The 22,765-nt window shown below is 42.5% G+C and overlaps 1 protein-coding gene across 1 annotated transcript; it reads right to left on the bottom strand.

Moving 5' to 3' along the window:
- Nucleotides 1–3,435: 3,435 nt before the first annotated feature.
- On the bottom strand, nucleotides 3,436–22,100 carry LOC139459492 (vitelline envelope sperm lysin receptor-like). Its single transcript, XM_071240945.1, has 9 exons — nucleotides 22,044–22,100; nucleotides 13,805–13,844; nucleotides 13,269–13,450; nucleotides 11,959–12,113; nucleotides 10,458–10,603; nucleotides 6,471–6,552; nucleotides 5,922–6,075; nucleotides 3,986–4,034; nucleotides 3,436–3,767 (listed from the first exon to the last, which is right to left on the bottom strand). The coding sequence occupies exons 1-9, from the start codon at nucleotides 22,098–22,100 to the stop codon at nucleotides 3,436–3,438; spliced, it is 1,197 nt and encodes a 398-aa protein (XP_071097046.1).
- Between the last annotated feature and the right edge of the window lie 665 nt (nucleotides 22,101–22,765).

Raw genomic sequence — 22,765 nt, 5'->3', positions numbered from 1 at the left:
AATTATGTCATCTGCCTTTTAATCCATTAAACTGTCTTCAGTCAAATTTTTGTCAATCTTGCCCTATTAGTATTTCTTGTCTTTACTGTTGAAAATAAATAACATGTATACTGCATAATCGACTTGCATTTCTTTTGCGTGTGAGTATATGTACTTGTAGTTAAAAAAACCGAAAATTATATTTTCTACTTTTGATTTAAAACGTGTGGTGCGATATTTATGACGAGGTGTATAGTTAATGGCTTTGGATACCCATTTTGCAAAATATCTAGGGGTTGCAGACAAGGTGATCCTTTGTCTCCCTATATCTTTATATACTGAACCGCAAAAGAAACGTCACCCCAACGATCATTGCATGAAAAGTTGTCATTTAAATATCTGGGTATGTTTTGTTATAGTTAAGAAAATTTAACATTACCTTGTCCGGAAATTTGATGATTAAAACAAAGCAGATGGCAATAAAACCGATCGCCCAAACGCATCACGGCAACGGCCATGGTAACCCAATGCACGTGAATTCCGTGCAAATTGAAATGCACATGCGTTCCCCCATTTCTTGCCCTATAAAAATCCACCCAGATCGGATAACATTCATTCGTTATTAAATTGCTACCACATACCAAGATTGACAAGAAATCAGCGGCACCAAGCCCTTGGACGATTTCAAGTCCACGTAAGGTGAGTGAGTGAGTGAGTTGGGTTTAACGCCGCTTTTAACAGTATTCCAGTTATATCGCGGCGTGTCAGCTTAATGTGGGAGGAAAGCCCGAAGTGATGCAGGTCTTAGACGTTTACCACTTCGGTGAAACCCACGAGCACGGGTATGGTGCTGACAAACCTAGAAACATAATCGGGGTGAACCGGGATTCGAACCCACAATTATAGGTTTCTGGCGTGCCCAAGGGATGCAACTCTGCACAGCGAATAGCGGCGCCTTAGACGACTGGGCCACCCGTGCCCCCCAGTCCACGTAAGGACCACATACAGGCTCCAGCAACGGTACCAGACCACCAACATTACGGATGACAGACCACGTAGTGTAAGACCAAGGGGAACCAACCGACGTAAGGATCGTTTGATTGTGCGATAGCATCTTCAAGATCGCTTTGTTACTGCTGCGGAAACCACTCGACAGTCCATGGGGACACACCAGCGACATAGGAGTGCGGACACTGTGCGTCGACGATTGACAAGCAGATACCTTCACTGTCACAAGCCACACCGAGGACCATTCTGACACCACGTCATCGACGGGACCGTCTTCACTGGGCAACACATCACCAGCATTGGCACCACCAGCAGTGGAGAAGAGTCCTCTTCTCGGACGAGAGCCGTTTCTGTATCTCAACAGCAGATGGCAGAGCATCTGGCGACGCTGTGGGGAACGTTATTCGGATGCTTGTGTTGAGAGTCGTGGGGTGGTCCGAGCATCATGGTGTGGAGTGGAATTGGTCTTGCACAGAGGGTCGGCCTTGTGGTCTTCCAGAACTTCGGTCCAGGGAGAAACAATGGTGTCACAGCAGCTCGGTACATTGATCAAGTCTTGAGACCACACGCCATACCTCATTTGGCACGTCGCCGCAACCACGAGTTTCAGCATGATAACGCCCGTGCCCACACTGCGAGAGCAACAAGAGACTTCCAGCAGCATGACATCAGCACTATGCAGTGGCCTGCCCTCAGTCCCGATTTAAATCCCACTAAGCACCTGTTGGACGAGATTCAAAGAGGACTGAATGACGTCCGACCAAGGCCGACAACTGTAGCTGAACTGCGCCAGGCGTTCCTCAGAGTGTGGGCTCATGTGCCTATGGCCTTCATCAACCGCCTCATCCATTCCACGGCAGACATTGATGCACATGGCGGACACACGAGATACTTGTGATGCCATTTTCTCAGACTGGTGTTGCAGGAGGGCAGGAGGAGGGCTTACAATCATTGTAAACCCTTGATAGAACAAACTACGAGACGCACGTGCAGATTTCGTGCCATTGCGAGACGCACGTGCAGATTTCGCACCGCTGCAAAACCCACGTGCTGAGGTCACCCGTTTCATTGAACCGGGTTCATGATTGCAGGCGATATTTCATCTCCGATACAGGTTATACATATGAGAGTTTTTATTAGTTATTTAATTAAAAACGTTGTCTATGCGATGAGTCGGTTTATAAGTTGGACAAACCATGTCTCCTCGAGATTACTAGAGATTGTAAACCCTCACATTCGGGAACGTTCCCACAGTAATCCCTCGGAGACATGGTTTCTCCTACACTTAGAACATTTGACACTTTAATTTCAACCTTGCTAAGTTTTGCCATGTTTTATCTTTTTGATATGTCTCAAAGTATGTTTACAGTGTTTGGAGAAATAAGGTTTCTCATATCAATCCATGGTGACGTTTCTTTTGCGGTTCAGTATACGTACCAGAAATGACCTTGAATGAGTCGCTTCTGCATACGAGATGTGTTTTAACTCGCTGACCAAACACTGCTTCCTTGTACTTCCCACAGCATGTAGGTAAAACTGATAACCTTCACAATGACCCGTGAACATCGTGTTAGGTCTTCACCAGCCCATGCTTGTAAGAGGCGACTAACGGGATCGGATTGTGAGGCTCACCGAGCTGTTTGTCAGTCATAATAGTGTACATGGATGCTAATCACTGGATTGTCTGGTCCAGACTATTTACTGACCTCCGTCATAGCTGGAATATTGCTGAGCGCGGGGTTAACCAACAAACAAATAACATCAGTGTAATGCGAAGAATACCCACATGTGCCACTTTTTATAAACTCACGAGAACTGGTATCAAGATTTGAGATGCTAACCCAGGATCAGGTGATCCCGGCTCGCCTTAGGGACAAGGCAACAGTTCGAATTGCGGCTCTGTCCTCCCATGGGCAACTTATGCCCATTAGGTTCCCAGTAGTGAAGTATTTAGGTGACATGGAATGAGGTCTAACTTCCCGTTCAAGGTTATTGCACTTGTATTGCGACGTGCATGCGCGCATTATAGTCCGTTTTGTCTAAAAGTGCTAGGCCACCGAGATACTATACCGCAGTTCAACACGAACATCCAATTCAGACACAGTATGAGTATACCGTCTCCGAGCCGGCGACAGGTTTAACGTATTTTGGCATAACGCTGCCGGGAATCGAACTCCCGACCTTCCGCTCTCCACCACGGAGGCGGTCATCGACTGCTGATTGCGTGTGACGCCAATCACTGGACTCGATTATTTATAATCCGCAATCATGTAGCTCCCTGGCTTATTGTCGAGTGGTGGCTTTATGATCAAAGTTAACACCTGCTTTCGAACAACCTGCTACTTCGAAGGAGTAAATGAGTGTAGCCTGATGATGTATTAATAGAAAAAGCAGAAACATGTTACGTCACAGAATTTATTTCCCTTTGCAAGCGAGGATGGAAGAAGCTCATGAAGCTGACTTTTCGATTCGTCTGTCCCGTCTGCTGGCCATGACCAAACCCCCCACCAGGCCCAGGGTAACGCACGCCTGGAGCAGGAGAAGCCCAACCGCCAAAACTCCGTAGCTGACATCTCGGTCTTCAATGTTCAGGTTGCTGTAGTCATCTGCCGCCCGACACACCATTCCCTGACCGGACATCTTGCAAGACTCGGGTACGACGGCAATGCCCATATCAACAAGCTCCTGCACTCTCTGGGCCATGTCAAGTCCACTTTCTCTAGCTTCCGGTTCAAAAATGTTCAAGCGATCAGACGACAGTCCGATTTCGACAGGGTTTTCTACAACAGAAACACTTGAGATGACATATAAACTGAATACTAAATCAGATTTATGAGGAACTTCGTATATTACGTTTTTAGCAGTTCAGGTCGTAGCACCACAATTGGAGAGTTAACTTGTTGGAAACTGAGACAGGACCCTCGGCTTGACATGTCAACACCATACATTATGCCAACCCGCCGACCTACCGTAGAGTAGGGCATCTCATGTTAATTACCTTCATGGCGTCTCGTATCCCGTCGACGCCTTTCATACCTGCAGGAATCCTGCAAAGAAATCTGACATTATCCAAAATCTGACATTATCGTTAACCTAAAATTTGCACAATAAAATGCTTTAAGAAATCTTTACAACATTACTCCCACAGACGGGGGAAACCTTATGTATACTCAACAACAAAAGTTCCTGTGACACCAATATTTTGTGTAACTTTCAAACAAGTAAAGTTTGGTTTTCAATATTGTAGTACATGTATGGAATCAAGTTACAGAAACGCAACTGCTACAGAAAAGCATGCATTTCATGCAAAAGTTGACTTTTATGCAAGCCCCATGCATTTCACTACCAAAGAATGAGAATAAGAACATGGATTCCATATGCATTGTTTTGCATCGTGCCGACAACCACTCAGAAAAACAACAAAATTACGCAATTATTCAACATTACGAAATGCCACGCCTGTCTGAAAATGAGCGTCTGCGAGCCATAGGTATACCTGAAGCAGGATGATTCAACGTGATGTTGCAAGACAATTTAACGTCCACATAAACACCATTTGGTGTTTATGGCAACGTTGGCAACAGACGAATGCAGTCAGACCATCCTCGGAGTGTCAGGCCACGCGTAACCAATAACCGAAAAGACAACTAAATTCGAACACACCTACGAAATCGATTCCAGCCACCAACAGTGACTGCAAGAAGCATCCCTGGCCTTCGACGAATATCTTCACAAACCGTACTGCCTCGTCTGAGATGTGCAGGGATTGTCGACAGAAGACCCACCAGACGTCCCATTTTGACAAGAAACCACCGTAAAGCACGTCTACAGTGGTGAAGACAGCGTCTACGCTGGACGGTCATGCAGTGGGGACAGGTTCTATTCACTGACGAGTCGTTTTCACCACATCCACAGTGATGGACGGATTCGAGTGTACCCACGTTGAGGTGAACATTACGTCAATCATTGTTTCATGGAAGAAGATCGGTTCGGGGGGGACGCGTTATGGTATGGGATGGATTACAGCAAGACAGAGGACCCGTTTAATCGTGGTAGAGGGAAATCCCAATGGACAGCGCTACCGCGACGAGATCATCAGCCCTGTTCTAGCGTTTTAGGGTCGTAATGGCCCAGACATAACCTTTCAACATGACAACGCCCGGCCTCATATTGCCCGACTTGTTCAGGAGGCTCTTCAACAAAACAACGTGAATGTCATCCTCTGGCAGGCTCGCCGGTGGGAAGAGATGGATCGGAGTCTGCGACGTCAACCACGTGTTCCACAGGCACTCCAGGAACTTCGAAAAATGCTCCAGCAGATATGGACAGATATCCCACAGGACTTTGTGCGACGCCTGGTCCATTCCATGAGACGAAGATATGTTGCTTTGTTATCGCAACCAGGTGGACACACGCTTTTGATTTGTAAAGTGACATTTTGGCATGTTCATGTTTTTTTTTATGAAATCAAGTCGGTTTTGCAAATACGAACACTTTCAGGAGTCTTTTATCTCTTGCAAACCCAAATTGTTTCAGATTTGGTAAAAAACAATTTACATTAAATCTTATTCAATGTCACAGGAACTTTTGTTGTTCAGTATATAATAAAAACTTGTCCATGTAAACAGTATCCAGTCTGATCGCCCACACACCACGAAACACGAACACGAAACAGCATAACCAAGACGTTAACAGACTTGATACCACATTGTTGTTACACGTCTCGGTTACCAAACTATCCGCCTTATCATGGAGTCACGCCATCAAGCAGTGACACCAATGCGCAGATAGTGTGGGATTCACGTTTCAGAATGGGTCTGCGGGATCGACCTTGCAAACCGTCGTCATATAGCTGGATTACTGCCGAGTGCTCGTTAAACATCGACCTTGCACACATGGTCTGTTGTAGACCTGTTAACACTGGCTGAGCTTACACCGTCACAGTTTTTCTTGCAGGATGTAAAGTTACACTTGAAGGTAACATAGGGTTCATTCCTCAGCTTGAAAGTACCAAAGAATGGACTTCTTACTTCAAGGCCTTTGGTAACGAAGCCTTCCGTCCTGGGAAACACGATACCATCGCCACACCTGCAACACGAGTAGATATAGAGATTACCACACCGATGCATGTCAGATACAGTTTATCTTACCACAGCCACACCTGCGACACGTGCAAACAGCAGTTACCATGGCACACCTGCAACCAGCTGTTACCATGGCACACCTGCAACCAGCTGTTACCATGGCACACCTGCAACCAGCTGTTACCATGGCACACCTGCAACCAGCTGTTACCATGGCACACCTGCAACCAGCTGTTACCATGGCACACCTGCAACCAGCTGTTACCATGGCAGACCTGCAACACATGCAAACAGTAATTAACATGGCACACCTGCAACACATAGGTTACAGTTACCACCGCCACACCTGCAACACGTGTAAGCTACAACTGAATGGTAAGACGCAGAGGCTACACTTACCCGCCACGTAATACGGAATACGACACACTCCCTCCTGTGGCGTCGCAGCTTACGGCACGGAAACCCAGTTCATTGTTAGCAGCTGTGGAGTATCAACACAGGTACATATTACTCACCAGGAAGTAAAACATGGCCTCAACTTGTCAGCCCGCCAACATCGGCAAGCAGTCCACAAATACCCGTGTCTCAGATAGTCCCACAGACACCCCCACAAGGTTCAATCACCTGTAAATACCTACATTCGAGAAGACAAGCAAAATCTGTTGGTCAAGCTGTCACAAGAACCGACTATTTGATTCGTCGTTACAATGTTCACGTTTCTAATTTCATAATGAACCACTCCACAACCACTGATGATCGAAAAGACGACCGGCTCTCGAGTTCTGTTCTGGAATGAAATGACTGGAATATTGCCGACTGTGGCATAAATTATGCGCTCCAGACATTACACATACCATCAGTATGTGGATACTTGCATAGAACTTAAACGAATAAAGATGTTAAAGAAGTGAATCCCCATTCAATCGTTGAAAACATTCCCCATGAACACGCCACTGTCAGATACACAGGACCATAGATACAGACGTTCAACTCTAGAACCGCGTGTGCATTTCACGAAGAGAGCTTTAATAAGTATGGTGTTATGCCGCTCTTGGCAATATCATGGGGTCACCAGAAATGGAGTTTACACATTGCACCCATGCTGGCTATCTCACCGCTACGCCCCATATTGCAAAACAGGATTGCCCTGGGTGTAATGTCATGTTTACAAGAAATACAATCTGTGTAAATGGAAAGAAAACCAAACAAAGGATATTCAACATATCTGATGTCAAGAGATTTCTTTGAAACACTGTCGAAGGTAGCAGCGACGTGCCATTAGCAAGATATTAAACCGAGTGACTTCCCCTGATTTAACGTACGCCGGTAAAACGTGGCCAATGGAGCTGGGATTCAAAACACATCAGCGAAACCGAGCGCCTAAGAATTTCAACAAAGTCGGATACCCGCTCGGAAACATGTTTTATCACAATACGGACCTACGCGCGAGTGCGTGCGTGCGTGCATATACGAAATCTTGTCAAGAAGGGTTAGACCTGACTAACTTTCAACTAGGGGCCATAAAGTGAACTAGTCATTATAGTACATGTTTGTGTAGGTCATTGCACGTGTATTTGGTCTGTTGAGTGTCTGTATACTAGTGACAGCCAGTTTGAAATGGAAAAGAGCGAGTACCCACCAGTCATCAAGTTTTACTTTAGAGAAAAGTACTTCAAGAAATTCATGACCGCATGTCACAAGTGTACGTATGGCCTGAGGTGCCATTGCTATTCCACGTTGGACAGCTATGCTTAAAGGGGCACTGATCTAATGCAATTCCCCGGGACTGGTTGTTGCCTTTGCTATTGTTTTTTCCCCCGTGAGTACCCGAATCATATAGCAGAAACCTAGACTAGTTCGCGACCTGTGCTGCGCAATTCGTAAGCGCATTTGTCACTTTTATTGATAGTATACGGGCGTATGGTCACACTGATCAACAAATTGAAATACAGTTTTGGAAATAATTGGGAAATGTAGGTATTTTTGTGGGTAGCATCGGTAATGGTGGCGGAAGTTTTGATAAGTCACTTGCTTGGTAATGGTGCGATTTTCGTTTACACTATTCTGACTTGCAACACAAAGTAAATATTTTTCCTGAGCATTGCTCATATTATCGTGTTTATGTTTTTACAGTCAAAATGTGCAGAATTTTCACTTAGGAAATTTATTAAACGCCTAAATAAATATTCAGTTTAACAAATTGTCTGAAAAATATGTCCATCTGTATTATTATGACAACGTATTCCAAACATTTTTATGTTAAATATCACCAAGAGACTGAAAACGTTACCATGAAAAGTACGTTTCTATTTTGTTTGGCTTCTAATCGTACATAATATATTTTTAGTCAATCTGTTAAAGAAATTGCCAGATTATTCAGTCAAAATGACTGAAATATTTACGCATTTTCATAATTGCCTTAGACAATCACATTTTACAAATTGACTAATATATACAAGCTTACAAAGGAAAAGACTTGTGAAAACAACGTCTATCGCGCATCGAAGAATTTCCCAACCAAGACGTAGAGGACCAAGAATGAATCTGTCCAATGCTACAGCAAATGAAGGAAAACAAAATGCAAATATCAATTATAACCTACCAAATTTAAGTGTATAATTTTAGGCAGCTTCCTTGTTCGAGGAATGTATCCGTGAATATCCACAACAAGGAACAATATCCCACACGTCTGCAGCTGTACAAAGAAACCTATTCGATGTCACGTGTCTCTATAACAATCGAATATTTTAAAATATATATACGTCGTTTCAGGATATTATAACCCGTGTTCGTTTCTCAACTGATCACTTGTTTCAGGTGTTTCACATAGGTGTCAAGTCTCAAAGGTCGGCTGAGAAAGCGGACGTGACAACTATTTTCATAACGTTCACGGTTCCTAAAAAATTTCATTGAGTTAGATAACAATGAGCAATCAATCAAAGTATGTTTTTTTTAAATCGTCACTTCAAGACATGATATGAGTGTATTCCCTTCGCTTTAGTAAACCTGGACACGTAAACACTCACTTTTGACATATTATCCACTGTGCAAGATAACAGTGATTAATCAGTCAACGTATTTTCTGTTAATCCTTTGATGACTAGGAACGATCCGTTGATTTACAAAAAAAAGAAGTGAATCAACTGATCTTTCATCTCTTGCTGGGTTGCCACGTGCATATTACATAACACACATTTCACCTCGCTTCAAACCTGGATTTAGTTTGAATAATTAACCCAGACACAATAAATGCCAAATGGGAACCTTTGTCAGGTATTCTGAATTGTGCTACCACTAATTATACCTAATAAATTCATTAACTGAGCATCAAGTGAATGACGACAAATACACAAGTGTAGGGTTATACCAGAAAACGTGGGTGACAAGGGAGTAGTAATCATTATCGACGCAATCCGAAATCCGAAAATACTTTCACTGCATGGATACTTTTTAATTATTATTAAACTAGCCATCTGGGGTATTTCCAAACGACATCTGATGAGCTCTGTCGTTTTTTGTCTGTTTAGGCTGAAGAAATTAATTAACATGCGCTCTTTGTCGAAATAGATCACGGTTAACCAATCCGTGTTCAAAAATGCGTAAAACAATTATTGCTCCCAAGTTTATTTAGCTGTCCTTGCAGACGGTAGCCCAGTCTCTTGTCACGCTCAGTTGCGTTGCGTATCATCCGAGTACTCACGGGGTAAAAAAAATCCGTAACAAAGGCAACAACCAGTCCCGGGGAATTGCTTGAGATCAGTGCCCCTTTAAGGCTGGGAGAACACGCCTTGATGACCCTAGGTCTGGACGTCACTCAACTTCCATCAATAAACTTCCATATATCAAGGAGATAGAAAAACTTATACTGTCCGATAGACGTATTACTACTGCTGAAATTGAGGAAGACACAGGTCTAAGCCATGGATCCATTGAAACTTATATAAATACGCAGCGCAGCAAGCGTCTTGTGTTGTGTGTTTTAACCTTGATTATTTTAGTTGTGCAGATTGGGGACACCAGAATTCTTGCTTAAAACTACATTACACCAAAGGCATGTGTTTACAGATTATTTTTGCATCTAGATATAGGCTGTGATTTTAAACTGCAACAAATGTATACTTTTGAGCCACAATATTGAAAGCATATTGTCGTCCAACTATACACATATCTCCACATTTGTATTCTAAACCGGTTAACAGTATGACGCAGTGGGCGGGTATTAACATGAATAAAATTAGTCCCTTTTCGAGGAAAGTCATAAAATATATTAAACTTCTATAGCGGGGAACTAAATACTTTATGCAGCATAAATTAACTCCTACCTTTTGTATACTGTGCTAGTTAGAAAACGTTAAAATAATCAGGCTTCCAACCTGAAGACTTTACCTTTCATAGTCGCCAACAGTTGGATCTTCCGGCCAATCGCGACATGAGACAGTATCGGTCGGCCATTGACGTTAGTGACTTGTAAGATGTAGGAGGATGTTGATGGGACACCCATCCGCTGCTGAATCTCAAGTGGTCCCAACAAACTGCAAAGAAAGGGCAACTGAGCCAGTGTGATAGCGAGTTAGCTCGGATGTTGTCCCGTCTCAATGGGGTCACCCATGTATACTTCTCAAAAAGTTCTGGCCCGATCCTTTCATACTATACTGAACCGCAAAAGAACCGTCACCATGGATAGAAATATGAGAAACCTTATTTGTCCAAACACTGTAAACGTACTTTGAGACATTTCAAAAAGATGAAACTTGGCAAAACTGATCATCAAGGTTGAAATTAAAGTGTCAAATGTTCTTAAAGTGAAACACTAGTCTCTGAGAAAATGTAGGAAGTCTCTTGTTGCTCTCGCAGTGTGGGCACAGGCGTTATCATGCTGAAACACGTGGTTGCGGCGACGTGCCAAATGAGGTATGGCGTGTGGTCTCAAGACTTGATCAATGTACCGAGCTGCTGTGACACCATTGTTTCTCGCTGGACCGATGTTCTGGAAGACCACAGAGCCGACCCTCTGTGCAAGACCAGTTCCACCCCACACCGTGATGCTCAGACCACCCCACGAGTCTCTCAACACAAGCATCCGAATAATTCCCCACGTCTCAGCCATCTGCTGTTGAGATACAGTAACGGCTCTCGTCTGAGAAGAGGACTCTTCTCCACTGCTGGTGGCAACTGGATTGGCAACTTGCCGGGCGGTTTGTCCAGCTTGCAATCGTGCAAGGGCTTGGTGTCGCTAATTTGTTGTCAATCTTGGTATGTGGTAGCAATTCAATAACAAATGAATGTTATCCGATCTGGGTGGATTTTTATAGGGCAAGAAATGGGGGAACGCATGTGCATTTCAATTTGCACGGAATTCACGTGCATTGGGTTACCATGGCCGTTGCCGTGATGCGTTTGGGCGATCGGTTTTACTGTCATCTGGTTCGTTTTTTTTATCATCAAATTGTATTTTTACGGAAAAGGTCATGCTAAATTTTAGAAACTGACAAAAAATACCCAGATATTTAAATGACAACTTTTCATCTAATGTTACTTGGGATGGCGTTTCTTATGCGGTTCAGTATATAATTAATCTGTCCTACCATGACTTAATGTTGCAGCAATTGGTGACTACATCCCCATAAGGGCTGCAGACAGACAAAACAGGGGTCCATCCGATGAGCTTGACCACCCGATACACATATTAGTTGTCTTTTTCCACAAGCATGATATACTGCAGACACATTCTTCAACTTACATATATTCGCAAGTCGCCAACAAACGCTGGTTCCAGTCTGGTACACTTCTCAATGACAAGTGAAATTACGTAATGGTCAACGTTCTAGCGATATTTTGACGGAAACCGTTCGTAATATCAGCAACTTTGGCCTGATGCGATACCTACCCGTCCTTGGTCTGATGCTGGGCTGTCTGGTTCATAGCATGGGGGTCGAGTGTACACGTGATTAGATACTGCTCCTTCTTGGTCTTTAGCGTCTCCCTGGGCTCGGACCATTTGACGTTCACCAACAGGAACCAGGTGCCTGAATGTCTGCGGGACTACACAGATAAAGTTTATCTGGAATATCTTCAGACGATTTCTTTTAAATGACACATTTGGCGTCTATGTAAATGAACATACAGAAATAAACATGAAATGAGAATGGTGCAGCATATGAATGATGCTCAGCAACCCCTATTTCATACAAAGTGAGCGAATGTTGTTTAACGTAACAGGGACATTCTTGCGAAATCATAAAGCCGGAGCACTCAGTAATTGTCACCTCTAGCCCCAAGCAATAGAATGATGATTTATTCCAGCCCGGATCTCAACGAGAGTTTCGTGTAGACAGATCGTCTGAAGTACTTTATCACACAAAAAAAGGATCAGTTTATGGGCACATTGTTTCCTGAAGAAAAATAAATTTGTTAAATCATGGTCGGTATTGTCAGTTTTTAATGTTATATGATCGCATATTATACTTGTGTAGTGTATCTGGATTTTCAACATGAGGCGTTTCATTTCCTCGATTGTTATTTTATTTAAGTTCGCCAAGCATCAGAATAGAACTATTGGACATGGTCCGGCGTCAACATTGGGTAGAAAGGTGTTATTGAAACACTGAGTCGTCTTCTGGATGTGAAAACCAGAGACACGAACATGTCAGCCGAGGAACAATTGACAGGTGTTTATATTTGCTCGAACTGCACAAAGTATGGATTCAAGGTCATACTGCCAGAAACCAATGCGGAATAGGTCGCCAAAAAGTATTTCCACCCTCTAAAACATCTTTCGCACTTTGTTCGGTTTAAACCAAGTTTTGCACCTGACCTTATCTGGCCTTTCAGTTCACGTTTATTCAATCCAATTTTAACTTGCACCGGACCCATCTGTACCACATGCACCGGTCCCAGCTGAACCACATGCACCGGTCCCAGCTGAACCACATGCACCGGTCCCAGCTGAACCACATGCACCGGTCCCAGCTGAGCCACATGCACCGGTCCCAGCTGAGCCACATGCACCGGTCCCATCTGAGCCACATGCACCGGTCCCATCTGAGCCACATGCACCGGTCCCATCTGAGCCACATGCACCGGTCCCATCTCAACCACATGCACCGGTCCCATCTGAACCACATGCACCAGTCCCATCTCAACCACATGCACCAGTCCCATCTGAACCACACTATATTCAAAGACTGCCCCTCCTACCTTGAACAAGCACTGCTTGTGCACGTCTCCCGTGTAGTGCGCTTTGAACGGGAAGTCGACATAGTCCTTTGGTGGGACGACCATTGTCCGGTTTTTGCACACTACATTCACTTCAACAGTTAAGTCCGTGGTTACTTTCACATTGCTCTCCGCCTTCAAATTGCTGCCGCAGGTGTGGTTTACTGGACAAACATGATGCTGTTAGTAGTCCTTTCTGAATGTGCAGTCGCCGTAAGGTGGAGATTTCAATATTAAAGCATTATTTACAACGGTTTCCAGTACAGACGTCATCAATGTATGTTGCACTGCTCGTTCTACACCTAGCACTTGATATATACACAGGTTGTTTCCCCGCAAAAGAAAACTATAGACATTGACACTCCCGTCCCAAAACATGGTTAACCAAACTCCGATCCAGTATGTAGCCTCTTACGACAAGCATGGGTTGGTGAAGACCTATTCTTAACCGGATATTCACGGGTATACACTACCTTTCATCACAATACATTATTTCATGATAAAAATGTTCTACCTACCTTGGAGGACGTAACCGGCCGGAATTGCAAGCGCCGTATTCTAAAAAAATATATTAACAATGTACAAGTAACACGTCCTCGTAGGCCAGTCCTGGGGAGAGCGTTTCAAAAGTATAACCTGTCATTCAATAGTATAAAACATGTCCCATTTTAATTTCTGCAAACCTATTTTTGTCCAGAACTCTCTGCGCTGTGGCTAGCCCCGGCCAAAGGTATTTACATAATTTAACGTGCTATTTTCATTAGTACAAAAGAGTTGGTTAAAGCGACTTATTTTAAAACTTGTGACTTGTCGGTAAAGGCATTTGCCTCTGCTCCAAACTTGCTTATAAGACAGTTAATGGTTGCAAATAGGTTAAACATAAGTTCATTAGTTGGCGCATGCGTGAACTGTAATGGTCGCAGTTTCAATGCTCTTCAAAACAAATGATATTCTACGGACTACAAGAATGTCTACAATGCGAAAACATGCCCAGTTTGGATATCTCAAGGTACTGATTTGATGTATGAAATCGGTTTTCTCATAACAGTTCCTACTTTATTGGAAATAACTTAAAACTTTCTATATCATTACAATGTGCTGTGGGTTTGAGGCTGATTAGGGCTCACGTACCAGCCGAGCTTGGAGGCTTCTACCTTGATTGGTTAATGACCGATGTTGAGGAAACATTCTACAACACCCAGCCAAGCGACAGTCAGGACAAAGCATTCTATGACGAAGTCAAGCGTAAGCTGGGACACAAAGACAAAGAGTCTTTCCAACAATCTTTGACTGAGATATACAAGAGTGACCCACGTGAACTAAATCACATACGTGAAAGTATTTACGACCATGCAAGGGATACATGCGATGATTTTCCACCTGGGAAATTGGTTTCCCGTAGAGCCAAGAACAATGATAAGCAGGCTGTACTCAACAAATACTCACAGGATATATACTACATATTTCACTATTTGGAAGGTGGCATACCGGATCATGTATTGCAAACAAAGGTACTCAGCCGAGCAAGTATTAAATCCATGGGAAACCAGTCTATGTGTACGCATAATGAAGAGGATGACGATACAACTGAGCACACTGCAGCTGACGTCATACCACTCGAGGAGAGTGACTCAGCCATGTTATACAGATAAAACAGTGCATTGCTCGTGGAAATGATATGGCTGAAAACAAAATTAGCACAACTGGAAAACAAATTAGCACAACTGGAAAACAAATTCACCCGCGAAATGAACTTACTCAGGGAGGCTATCTGTGAAAAGGACAAACTTGTCAATGAACTAAATAACAAACTGAGCGACTCTGAAGACAGGCGCACGGAGTTGAGGGCAGAGCTAAAGTTGTGCAATCAACAAAACAAATCATATCGTGATCATATTATTGAACTGGAAAATGAAATGCTCCGGTTGAACTACTCAGTTGACTCCAAACTCAAAGTCATCGAAAACAAGATTACCACTATATCTAACAAGCATAAATCTAATGGTGAAAATAAACTTAACGTGACAGTAGCTCATACCGTCGAATCACATAAAACAGATGGCCCATTTACCACAACTACATCTCCAACAGCATCGATGTCAAATACACCTGATATTAACACGGATGAAGACAGATCAGCGCAAGACAGGCCAAAGCCATGTGTTCACTCAGACACCCAGCGTCGTGAACGTGAGACAACACCTACCCAAGACAACATCGCTACGGGCAAGGATAAATCAGGACACGATTACCGTGATCTAACTGAACGGAACTACGACTATGACTTCACCTACCACGATGAACATCGTGAAACAGAGCCGTGGCAACAGGTGAGCTCGAGGAAAACCTACCGATCCCCCACTGATAACCACCTCACCCACGAGAAACCGAAATCGTACCCCATCAGATCACTGGCAAAGACGTATCACGCCCTAGAAGGTGTACCGAGAATCCGGACAAAACGACTAGTTCTGTACAACATCAAAGCTGATGAACCATTTGACTTTGTCAAAGATCTGATATACGAGTACGCCCAGGATATGCGTGTGCGTGTCACCTTTGTCCGACTTATGAAGAAGAATCAACCCTACAACTACCAACACACCTACACTGTGCAAGAACACTTGAACGACTATGAACACTTCGTTTCTACTAATCCAGATTTTTGGCCTCCAGGTATTAAAACGAGAGAATATGTACCCAAGCCCCGGATGCCATCTCGTAACGCCGATTCTCATAACGACAGGTGATAAAACATTCATGTGTCACATCCAGTTTAGAAAGAACACTGATCAAGGTGGGACGCTATCATTATTAACATGGAATGTACGTGGAGTTCTCCACGGTACGGACTATATTCGTCAGACATTGTCTCGACATGTTGATGTTGTGGCCCTACAGGAGCATTGGCTGCCTGAAAATAGAATGTCTAAATTAAATATGTTTCAGGATCTAAATTTGATATCCTATAATGCTGTTTCTCCGGAAACATGCTGTTTTCGGGGATCAGATGGACTAGCAATCTTAGTTAATAGCAACAGCGAGTGGAAAGCTCACACTATCACTGTAAGCACAGACCATACAATAGCTATCAAACTAACTCGGCGACACTGTGATATTTATGTAATAGCATGTCGCCTACCTTCAACTAATGTACTACATTCTGTGTATTGTGACGCCCTTGAACGCATAGATATGTATGATGATCTCTGAACAGGGTGTTACTTTTATCCTTGGTGATCTTAATGCAGATATTTGTAAGCACAATCTCTCTGCCCGGGATAAGCTAGTTAGCACTGCTATATCTGATAGACACCTCCTACACACCATTAGTGAGCTCGCAACCCATTCCCCACGCTATACATGTAGATCCAAGGATAACACCTTAAAGAGTATGATTGACTATATCTTGGTACTCTCGTGGATAAAAGACCATGTTACCGATCTCCATGTTATAGATACATGCCCTTATACGGTGTCAGATCATCTCCCATGTTTATTATCTATGATATTGAGAGCCTTTGGTCGAAATAATCTCAATATTAACCCCCCTGTTCCAAAATGGAACAAAGCAAGTCAAGATGATATACTCATGTACCAGCGTGAATTTGGTACATATCTTAACTCCTTTCACGACTGTAATCTGTCTTGTCAGCCTGAAAATGTTGACTCATATAGCGACCATATAAGTAAATGCCTTTTACTTGCAAGTTCCAAATGTATCCCTAAATGTGAATATAAACCTTATCTCAAACCATTCTGGAAACCTGATGGACTAAATGATGCACATTACCGTATGAGGGCTGCTCGACGCGCATGGCTAAATAACGGAAAACCCAGGGACGAAAACTCGGATTCGCGCATCTCTTATAAAACCGAAAAGAGACACTTCAGGCGCCTCTATCGAAAATCGTAAAGGTCCAACAAAAAGAATACCCTAAGGGAAATTGAGAGGTCAGCTGAACTTGATATAAATTCTTTTTATAAAACTGTTAGAAAACAACAGGGGCGGGTGGCTGAGATACCTATATTTAACTATAAGGATGAATGTGGTTCTACACCCTCAGCTATTTGCACATTATGGGGTAAATATTTTTCAGATTTAGCCAAACCCTACCATTCCGAAGGTTTTGATGATGTACTTAAAGAAGATATAACTAGTAAGGTACAGATATTAAAACAGGTACGAGAAAGGCCTGATTAGGAATTGGAAAAAGAATTTACATGTCAAGAGATAAGAGAGGCCGTCAAATCCCTCAGCAGGAATAAATCCCCAGGTCCGGATAAGATTACAAATGAACATTATCTATGCAGGAGAACATCTTATTTATTCCCTACGTATACTTTTTAATCATATGATGAAACTACAATATGTACCCTATGATTATAGACTTGGTATGGTCATACCAATATATAAGGGGAAGAATGAAAAATCTGACCCTCGAAATTATAAAGGTATTACTCTCAAATCATGTCTCTGTAAACTCTTTGAAAAAATACTGCTCAAACGTATAGAATACAAACTATGTAGACTTAACCCAGACTTTCCTGATATGCTACAGTTTGGTTTTAGAAAAGAACATGGAGCTATTATGTCAGTATTTACTTTGATCGAAGGCATTCAGTATTACATTCAAAGGGACTCGGCTGTCTATGGAGCTTTCTTAGATAATGAAAAAGCATTCGATAGGATATGGCACGATGGATTATTTTACAAACTACATAAACTGGGCATTAGAGGTAATACATGGAAATTACTACATCATTGTCATACAAATAGTTATGCTTATATTTCCTACCAAGGTGAACAATCAGACAGATGTATGGTTCAACAAGGTGTTGTCAAGGCAGAGTACTCTCTGCTTGGTTTTTTCTTGTTTTTATAAATGACATTACAGCCCTTAGACAAGCACAATGTGGCATTCGTGCATATGGTATGGATATTCCCGCAGTCTTGCTTGCCGACGATACTACACTTACTAGCGCATCACCGAGGGGCTTACAAACATCCCTTGATAGTGTACATACATATGCCTCAAGGTGGCGCCTAACATATAATCCATCAAAAAGTGCAATAATTGTGTTCACCAAAGCAAAACGCATGGGATATAACATTCATTGTAAACTTGGTAATATACACATCACTACAACTGACTCTACGGTGTATGGTGGAATACTTCTAACATACAATCTGTCCTGTAAAACAAGAATTTAAAAGTACTGTCAGAATGCAAGACAAAATATTAACTCCCTAAGATCTTTAGGATTAAATAGTTATGATCTTCATCCAATTTCAAGCGTGAAAATATGGCTCAGAATGATACTCACGACCAGCCTTTATGGATGTGAATTACTCTATGACATCATGGGTCAACATGCCGCTCTGTTGGAAGGCACGCAAAGATATTTTGCACGCATTTTACAGGGTCTTGATAAAAGAACTTCAGAATCTACTATTTCGAACCTTGGACTTTGGACAATTACTGCATATATTGATAAATGCAAACTTTTATTTCTTGGTCGTTTATCCAATCTGAACTGTAATAACTTTGCAAAAGATATTTTTTGCGCATCCATTGCAAGCCCTGTCAATTCAAAGACAATCTGTGGAGATCTTAAATCAACACTTGATGAATACAATCTGGGTCCCTACCTTCGTACATATACTCAGTACGGTACTTTCCCTCCAAAATTAAAATGGAGAAATCGTGTTAACGAAACTATATGCAAATACGAAGAACAATCATGGCTCACAAATGTATCGAATAACGCAAGCATGTCCCGTTATAAGAGAATTCATACGAAATTAACATACCATGTACTTTGGCAATTAGCTTTTCTGTACCCGGAATATCGACCTGCTTTACAACTCTGTGTAAAAGTCTCATCACGTAGTAAACTTTCGAAAGAGTGCATGCTCTGTAATAGGCATGCTTTCGACTATGACAGCCACGTTATTTTACATTGTGAAGCGCTGATATCAGAAAGAAATGCGTTTTTTTCTTCTCTCATTGACGTACTTGACGTTCAAAAATATGTTGATTTTGAAATGCAAGATGAAACATATGTTATCAGTCTTATTTGGGGCTGAAACAAAATTTACTCACAATCTGGATCAACACACTTGGGAAACTATTATACTTCAATTCTCCTCGTATCTGTACAAACTAAGGCATCTTTTGATATATATCTTCTAGTGAAAATCTGTCAACATTTAGGTATCTGAATTTGATAAACTGTAATTGTAAATATGTTATGCCTTTTTTTAATGTGTTAACTGTGTGTAATTGAATATATTTTCATTGTAATCTTTGGAATGACATCTGGAGGAAATAAATAATCTCTCTCTCTCATTTGCCTCTGCTCCAAACTTGCTTATAAGACAGTTAATGGTTGCAAATAGGTTAAACATAAGTAATTGTACAGCTTTATCCTACGCAAGGAGGATACCGTCTGAACAAGTACACAAAAGCGCTGGACATGCAGTGAATTATCCGATTTTGTTTCATCTTGTGACAAGGGCATCTGTTAATATTCCTGCCCCTGAGCAGGGAAACTACAGAATTATTTTGCAGTGGTTTGTCACTAACACCACTGTCACTAATTAATATAAGTTAGGATGTTGCTCCTTTCAATGTCAACTTGACATGGTCACAGCTCAGGGGATTAAATGGACAAAGGTACCAAGATACCATATTGGACGGTTTTCTTGTGTTTCATTTTGATAACCTCGAACTGCTACTCGTCCCGTCTTTATGGACGACACCGACCGCACCGAGCACGAGCTGTGACCGACAATCTCCAGAACAACGCCATTGCGACAGCCTTGGCCTTCCCGAAGCCCTGAACCCAGTCCCATCGAGGATCTATGGGATCAGTTGGGATATTGGATTAGAGCCAGGGTCCCTCCAAAACAGAATCTCCCAAAATTAACCCAGGAAAGGCAACATCCCTCAGTTGAGGATCAGGCGTCTGCTTTTGAGCACGAGGAAACGTCTTGCGCATGCGATTCGTGTGCGGGGTGGCTGCACCAGTCATTGACTTACTGTTGATAATTTAACTGGCATGGGTACAACGTTACTAAGACATGTACAAGCTGATCTCTCCATCTCATTCCCGAGAGTAACCATACTTATACTGCCTCTATCTCCAATTACAATCCTTGTAGTGGCACGCGTGTAAGGTATCTTAATATAGGGGTTAATATTCATGATATATTTGGACATGTGCTGAACGAAAATTACGTTTTGTGTTATAAGATTCGGGAAAGACCCAACGACTCCGTATTGACGCTAAACTGCTTGGAAACATGCGGTAAGAAAATATTTGTTTTGAGCTGAAAACCGGTTCACATAAACGGTACTTTGTGTCCGACGTACATGATTACACGCTTAAAAATATCGGTATAAAAACTTAACAGCTAGTTTGTACTATGATTAGTCTTATAGACTGCTTGGCCTATGGTATTAAATAAAACCTGTTTGAAACAATTTCTGAGACAAATAACACCGTGCAAATAGGTTTACTTCTGATAGCAAAGATGCGGAAAACTAGTTTTCAGTGCTACGTTAGACATGCCTATTCTAAAATATCAATCACAAAAAACTTTTAATAGTTTGTTTCTATGACAATAATGTGGAGCATTAATACTTAATTTACAAGAAAGCATTTCACCTACAAGAGGAAAAACAGACAACCTTTTGACAGTGCAAAATACTGCAAAGTCTCAAGCTGCCAATACTTGCAGCATCATGACGACATATTGGGTTAGTGTAGGAAATCTAAGCGTGTGTAAGCACTGTTAGCAAGGTGTGTGGGCGATGATGAAATGGGCAAGTAATTTCCAGAAGGACAATGACAATATGCTCTGGATGAACATATTTATAAACTCCCAGTCCCAGCCATACTGGTGGTGTGTATATTTCGCCTATCGAGTATCCCTGTACAGTGAGAGCATGATTTTACGCCGCTTTTATCAATATTCCAGGAATATCACGGCGGGGGGACACCTGAAATGGGCTTCACACATTGTACCCACCTCGGGAATCGAACCCGGGTCTTCGGCATGACGAGCTAACGCTTTAACCACTAGGCTATACATAACTTTGAAGTATTACCATGCGACCCAAAGCTTTCATAGTCACTGTCTTATTGTGTTGTCATTACATATCTCTTGTGACCAGTGGGAATTAGCTGAGCCTAACATTAAGCAAGAAAATGTCAGACTGAAAGTTCTAAACGTTAAAAAAATATTAATGAAAGTGAAATAAAACGCCTGAATAAGATTGATACTGTATGTATAGCAGACCAGCGATTCAATAACATGGCCAACCGTATTGGCGAAAATAACACTCTCGGTACGCACACTCAGTAACAGGTGCTGCTAAACATAATAAACAAACATCGGTTTGGGACACAATGTAAAATAGTTCATGGCAAATAATACTTTGAAGTTCAGAAACCGTACGCACCTACTCGAACGCTAGCAAATCACAGACGTACCCTAACAAAATGGTCATCGCTTGACAAACGTAACACAGAAAACAAAGAGACAAGACTTTCTGGAAATTATTGAAATCTGAAGATACGTATCAGTTCATTAACCTGGAGTTGACAGTCACAGTACCACCTGTCAACTGTACGTTACATTATCACTCATGCTGCTTCCCTTCCGCCACCAGTATTCAAATCTCCTCGGGGAATACTGCCTTGTAAAAAACAGTCCTACGTACAGGGAGACTTGTCATTTGAACTCACCAACAGCGACAGCAATAGCAGCACCGCTACGACAGCTGGTAACATCACTTTGATCATTCTGAAAATATAGACCCTTTAACAATCAAACAGACTGCGTTGTTCCCAGCCATCCACAACCACAAACATGGTCAGTAAGAAGCAACAATAAGCTTGAAGAACCAGCGTTCACAGCTAAGAATTCTGCGTTAAGACTACGATGTTTGGGACTACGCTACATGTCAGTCTAATGCGCCCACACTATACAGAGAACATATTGCAAGGACAAGTCGAAAATCATATTGCCGTCAGCGACAGCAAGGAGATGACTCCGTTGTCCAGAGTATACCAATCACTGTAGGAGCGTTTGATCTCAGGTGTTTTAGACTGCCTCCGTGGTCTAGTGGTAGAGCGTCCGACTAGAGAGCGGAATGTTCGATCCACGGCCGCGTCGTACCAAAAGACGTTAAAAGATGATACTTGTTACTCTGTCTGGCGCTCGCCATTAAGGGGCTAAAACAAGGACTGGTCGGCTTGGAGTCAGTATACTGTGTCTGAGTGGGGTATTCATGTTAAACGGCATGGTATCTCAGTGGGCTATATATCGGCATCAGTCGGAACTAGCGCGCACGCACGCACGGACATACATCGCTATATAAGTGCAATAATCTTGGACGCGAAGTCAAACCCCATTTCACCTCACCACTGGCGTTTTACATAAACGTACATTGTTGGCGAGGGTGGAC

This window comes from Haliotis cracherodii, unplaced genomic scaffold (assembly GCF_022045235.1).
Source record: "Haliotis cracherodii isolate W230 unplaced genomic scaffold, xgHalCrac1.p SCAF_13, whole genome shotgun sequence".
Classification (NCBI taxonomy): Eukaryota; Metazoa; Mollusca; class Gastropoda; order Lepetellida; family Haliotidae; genus Haliotis; species Haliotis cracherodii.
Note: the sequence above shows the minus strand (reverse complement) of the source record. Positions and strands in the feature narration are given on the sequence as shown.